At 33.4% G+C, this 6,608-nt stretch overlaps 1 protein-coding gene across 1 annotated transcript; it reads left to right on the top strand.

Moving 5' to 3' along the window:
• The first annotated feature begins 720 nt into the window (after positions 1-720).
• Positions 721-2,373, top strand: LOC107794397 (uncharacterized). Its single transcript, XM_016616880.2, has 3 exons — positions 721-1,056; positions 1,349-1,574; positions 1,760-2,373. The coding sequence occupies exons 1-3, from the start codon at positions 796-798 to the stop codon at positions 2,206-2,208; spliced, it is 936 nt and encodes a 311-aa protein (XP_016472366.1). The 5' UTR covers positions 721-795; the 3' UTR covers positions 2,209-2,373.
• Positions 2,374-6,608: the final 4,235 nt, after the last annotated feature.

Raw genomic sequence — 6,608 nt, 5'->3', positions numbered from 1 at the left:
TTGAATTTGTAAGTGGTTTTAAGGATACGTGATCTAACTTGATACAAAACGACAAATCAAATTGCAATTGAAATAAGTAATGGAAAAGTAAATGCTGACCACACAAGTTGAACAGTTTTAGCCTGGGAAGGTTAGCCACCCTCGAGCCAAAAGTATTTTTATTGATATGAGAACAACGAGATAATAATAAGAACTTAAAGAGAATAATAATATATTGCTTTGGGATGCGTGTTACAATGTGTGAAATGAATTATCCTACCCCTTTTTTGTAGTAGAGTAGCCCTACTCTAGGTACATTTCTATAAAAGGTAAAAAATTCTTGATTCGCTAATTGCCGGTTCCTTACTGATACGTGCCGAGATTTCCGCCGCAATATCCGACCGGTCACGGATATTTCGGTTTTCTGTTAGTTATCTCAACAATATTCCTCCGAGCTCGTTCGAGGCCAAGGTCGACACCGGACTCACTGCTCTTCGAAGACAGGCGTTCTGACCTCGGGTTCTAGCTCGGTGGGACTCGAGGTCGATCATCAATCCTTGGTTACCACGTTTCAAGCCTAATCTACCAAGTTGCAGGCGAACTCGATTTCGACTGTATACATATACCTGCCAAAAACTAAGCGAAAATCGACAGTCATATCCGCAGAATACAGTTAGTCCACCTGGATCAAGTGGGTTCCTGTGGGTCCTAATGCTGCACTTTATAAGAACAAACAACTCGTTGCCACAAAAAATCATAGGGCGAAAGCCTAGTTGAGTGGAAAAATTAGTCTTAAAAAGGTATAGTTGTAAGCACATGGCCGGAAAATCGTCTAAAGTCCCGTTGAACGGCCGGGAATTAGGTGACTTTGTCAAGAAATCCGATGAACCCGAAGGCATATGTGAATTGATATTTGGGTTCTTAGACGAAGGCCTCGAGTTTTACTCGTCGGAATGTTCGTTGGATTCGAGCATTAGCTATAGTAGTGGAGAGATAATGCATGCGGAGGACGATGAAAATGTAAACAATAGTGAGGAGAACAAGGCGTTTTGGGAATCACAAAGGGAGCTTCTTCACGTAAGATCCTTATTTAATTTGACTACATTTTTTCTTTTTTTTGAATATCTAGAAAAACCCTTGCCGCTGCCTTTCGCGTGAATACACAGCTCGCAAACTACACTTGAGATATAAGCCGTACTACGCAAGTTCAATTTGACGAGCTTTGACTGAGGTGACTGCTGGTGAGGGAAATCGATCATAGGTCTCCCATGTGGATACTACTCATCTCAACTTAGCCAACCCTTACGGGCAACTTTTTCTTTTTACTATATAAATCTTTTTTTTAATATTTGTTTGTTTTTGTTTTTAGACAACACTGTGTAGGACAACTTCTTTTGAATCATTAGTCAGAAAAGCTACAAAGGAGGCTCTAAAAGAATTGAAATCAACAGGCATCAATTGCAACTGCAAGAAAATGGTAGCAGATAGTTGTAGGAAATGTACACAAAATGAAATCTCCGAACGCCTTAGAAACGCAGGTTATAATTGCTTCATTTGCAAGTCTAAGTGGAAAAGCTCGCGCGAAATGCCTTCAGGTATGCCGTCTCAAACACTTCACATTTCTCTAAACTACTAAGAATACAAGAACTAACGACGAATAAATTGTACAGTAAACAGAAAAATTTGTCGTTAATTTTTTTTTTTTTTAAATTAAAAAAAATAGAAAGAAGGAAAAAATGAAAAATACTGAACTATTATATTTCTCTTTTTGGGCTTAAAGGTGAACACACATATATGGAAGTGGTGCAGAATCCAATTTCAAAAAAGGGAGAAATAATGAAGGTGATCATAGAATTGAATTTCAGAGGAGAATTCGAGATGGCACGAGCTAACGAAGAGTACAATGGTCTAGTGAAACAATTGCCAGAAGTATACGTAGGAAAAATTGAGAGGCTTAGGAATCTAATAAAAATATTATGTTGTGCATCTAAGAAGTGTATGAAGGAAAAGAAGATGCACATGGCTCCGTGGAGGAAGCATAAGTACATGCAAGCTAAGTATGTCGGCACGCCGGAGATGAAGCCGGAGCCAGTTTTTCCGGCGGTGAACAATTTACGACGGTTAGTAGCAAGACCAAGAGCTTATTCTATGCTCACTTTCGATTTGCTGGAAAGCTTGCCGCCGCCGCCGCCGCCGGGATTATATTCTACGGCGATTAAAGTTATTTGATGACGATGTTAAATTTTCTAGTATAGTGCAGTGGTACGTAGAAATTAGAATATTCCTATTTTGCTCTTGGAATCTCGAATAAGATCACATGTAAAATGGTGAGAGATATAGTTCGAATGTTTGCGTATGTATTTTCTTATTAGTGTAAGAATAGTTAGTTATCTAAATATTGTATACATCAAAACGATACCGTACAATATAATATTATTACAATATATTATGAAACGATACATAAAAACCATCCAAACAAGGTGTAATATTATTTTACGGTGTCTATAACAAGTTAATTATTATTTTTACTATGCTACGAACCAATTATAATATGCATAAAGAGATTTATCAGTAATGCCTCGTATACATCAAGCAGGCGAAAAGTTGAAATTGAAAAAAAAGGTCAAAAGTTGGAAAACCTTATCTGATTAAGCTTAAGCTAATAAATATATATATATAAAGAGATTATTCAGTAATGACTCGCATACATCAAGCAGGCGAAAAGTTGAAATTGAAAAAAGGCCAAAAGTTGGATAACCCTTATCTGATTAAGCTTAAGCTAATAAGAAGATGTAAAAGTGACAAAAAAGTGAAAGAAAATTGATAAAAAGATATAACCAAAGCTAGGAAGTGGTAGGTTATTCATAGATATTTAACTGGGACGATGCCTTTGGATAATTATTTGGAAAATGGAACCTTGTTTTTCCTCCTTTTGGCTTCTTTTTTATGCGGGGCGGTTCAACGGATATTGTGACCTAAGGCGAAACCATATTGAAAGACCATTAAATTTATTCTATAAAAATTTTACACTAACAACAAAATTTGCTTCTAAATAACAAATTAATCATTTAAGACAAAAAATAGTAAATTTAAAAAAAAAAATTAGGAAGAAGAGCACAAAGAATAAAGTGGTGGATTATCGAACTTTGAGATTCAGAACTCAAAGTGAAAATTTTGATTTGACTATGATCACAATCAAGAAAAAGAAATAAACGTACATAACATAATAGCTTAATTAAGTTTTGAGCATTAATGGTGTCAAAAATATTTACTCCTTCTGATCGATTTAATCGATAATTATAGTTCATTCTATTAATTCGTAGTACTTATTGGTGAATATCTAAAATAAATTATAAATAACCTAATATATTATGTTGAATTACACTAAAATAAAATCGGTGCATGAATACTTTTGTGTTCATGCAATTTCATAGAAGATTGTAAAAGAAATTCATTATGTTGTCGATATATGTAACTTAATATATAAAAAGGATAAAATTAAAATTGAAGAGTGAAGCAAATATACTAATTAATGAGTGAGAAAATTATCCTAATTTATGAACTTATTGGTATAAAATAACCTCACTCAAATAATAAAAAAAATTATTGTAATACTTTTTTTATAATAATTATTTATATAAATTATAGTATATGATAGTAATAATAACAATAAAAGTTTAAAATAAATTTGGGACCTTCACATTTTCTGCTAAGGCAATGGTCTCACTGGCCAACGCCTTTAGAGTCGCCCCTGCTTTTAATGAAACCATCGTGTCATCCAAATAGAACCAAACAAACTTTATGTATAGTCTGATGATACGCAACTTTTGAACATTAAAAGAAGAAAACAAAACTCACAAATTGATCATTTTGATAATTTATGTGAATTTATTTGAGTTGGCACGGAATTTAAGAAAATAAATAAGATTTTTGAACTTGTTTCGTAAAATGAGGCACATATATTTTGTGTGGCTATAAATCATTGCATAAAGGTAAATTATTTCTAAATAAGGAAAATGATCATTCTTTTTGACACGAACTAAAAAACGAAATATGTTCACATAAATTGAAACAAGTATATTTTTTGATAAGACAGTAGGTTCAAACATGTTTTTTTTTTCTAATAAATTAAAGGAAGTAAGAAGCATCAATATTGTAGAGAGAAAGTTCCAGTTTTAAGAAACCTGTGGGCATAATTAATTAGGGAACAACTTGGGACACTATTTTAAAATTGATTAGCTGTCATCATTAAGCCACTTATAATTAAATTAAAGTTAAGCCGAGTGGCAAGTCGCAGCCGCCTATGCTAATCTATATTTCAGTAAATATCATGAGTAGACGATCAAATCGCGAAACAAGAAGTCAAGAACTACAAAAGTATAACATTTATTTATAGTTGGATTAATTGTACCAATTTTAGAAGGAAAAAATAAACAATATTATCAGGATTCGAGTAAATCCAGAAGAGATTATTGGCAAGGGCCTAGGTTGACCTGGCACCATGTTGTCCTTAATCCGAGATTGCTTTTTTGTCAGAGCCTATAATAACATGCCACGTGCACCAAAGCATTCGCGGCGATTCGTCCGCCTCAAATCCCATCTCTACCAATATAGTAGGGAAAGTTGCAGTAGTAATAGCGCCAAGTACAAAATATTCACTATCTTGAACTTGGACTATACGTATATAAAAAATTGAAGGAAAAAAATATATTCTAAAATATGTATATTTATTAAAAGGGTTATCTAAGTTTTTAATTTTTTTTTTATGGTGGTGTACGGGTCTCCTGCGTCTGGATATTGACTACCTTCACTAGCATAGGCATCGCATAACTCTATCCACCAAAGATTAGACAGATAAAAAGAAATCACCTAATATTTTTTGATTTACTCTAAACAAGTTAAACTTAAGACCTCATAGTTTTCCTTCCAACTCATTGACCATTAGAATACACCCTTACGGATCTTAGTTAAGAAATTAGGTGGAAGTAGGAACGGATTTACATGGACCCAAGTGATGTCACGGGACACCGCTTCATCGAAATCTTTTACTATATATATATATGTTCGAATTCCCTTGACTCCACAATATATTTTACGATTGTTTCACTAATTTGAACACGTGGCTGCTAGTTACTGGCCTATATTTGAACACGTGGCTGGTAAATACTGGCCTATTGCTAAAAATATGAGCTGTATTTGAAAGTTGTTTGATCACTTTAAAGACTACTTTTTATTAGCCCTCGATTAGCATAAAAAGTAGTAGATGATAATTTTTTATTAAATGCTTGTACTTTTACTTTTTTAGTTCTTTATGACTAGAACTGTGAATTTATGACTAGAATTTCTTTATGACTTAGAACTGTGAATTTTGAATTTATATTTGACTGTTTTTGGTGTATTTAATGATTTTGGAAGTTAATGAAATTGTTAAATATAAGTTATTGTCGTGATGGTCATGTTAACATAGTTTGATTGATTCATATGATTGTAAATGTCGAAATTAGAGTATATGAGTGTGTAGTATGGAATTGCTCCTAGTTTATTTCAGTCTATTTTCTAGTTATAATAAACATATTTAGGATTTATTTAAGAATAAAGTAGATACTTGAATTTTTGATTAAGTTAAATTACAACGAGATACTATCCTACAATTTTTAAAATTCAAAAATCAAGTTCAACATCTCAAGATTTATCTAACTTGAAAGAAATGGCTAATGAGTTGGAATAACATCAACAACGTGAAAGAGTCAATTTAGACTCTTTAGAGGTTGATTGTTGGTTCCCCAAGTACACGCAAGTATACGTGGCCGTCAAGTAATAAAGTGACTCGAAAGTCGGATGTCGAATCCATAGAGACTTAGATCAATTGTCAACTAAGCAAACTAAAATCAATTAATTGTCCAAGATATTTAAGAGTGATGTTTTTCTATTAATCTACTATTGCGAAAATTAAACACGTAACCAAGGGAGATATAGATTCCAGGGTTGTGGTCGGTTTATCAATCCTATTGAGTTCGTAATTACACTTGTCAATCCAAATTATCTATGATTGCTAGTTGACCGGATCGTTTATATAAATAACATGTTCCCACAATACTATCCGTCTATCCATAATATATCAACCCTATATTCGTATGGTCTTGAATCTATCATGAATGAATATAATACGTTATTCAACTAAGCAAAATTGTTAGGTATATTCCTCTCCTAACCGCAAAATCTTTCCCCAAGCCACGGGTTCAGAAACAAGCTCTCTCCAATTCTACTCTAATCTAAGCACGACTTTTTCAAGCATAGCATAGATAGTAAATAGAACTCAACTGCTAGCCAAACAATTAAGCAATTATGCACAGAATTAGAGAAACAACCAAAGATGATAACTGGAATTAACGGTAATATAATTAATAAACTTCAATATTTATGACAACCACAACCCTAGAACGTGAAGTTTAGCTCCACATAGACATGGTAGCAAAACAACAAATCATCAAGAAAAAGTAAAGATTACTAAGTTTGATGGAAGAAAGATGGAATCTGATAAATTTCAGCCTCCACAACGGCTCCGTGCTCTCCCTTCGTCTAAAGTCTATCCAAATTCGGTCTCCTTCCCCCTAAAAATGATGTTTAAT

Source organism: Nicotiana tabacum, chromosome 2 (genome assembly GCF_000715075.1).
Source record: "Nicotiana tabacum cultivar K326 chromosome 2, ASM71507v2, whole genome shotgun sequence".
Lineage (NCBI taxonomy): Eukaryota > Viridiplantae > Streptophyta > Magnoliopsida > Solanales > Solanaceae > Nicotiana > Nicotiana tabacum.
Note: the sequence above shows the minus strand (reverse complement) of the source record. Positions and strands in the feature narration are given on the sequence as shown.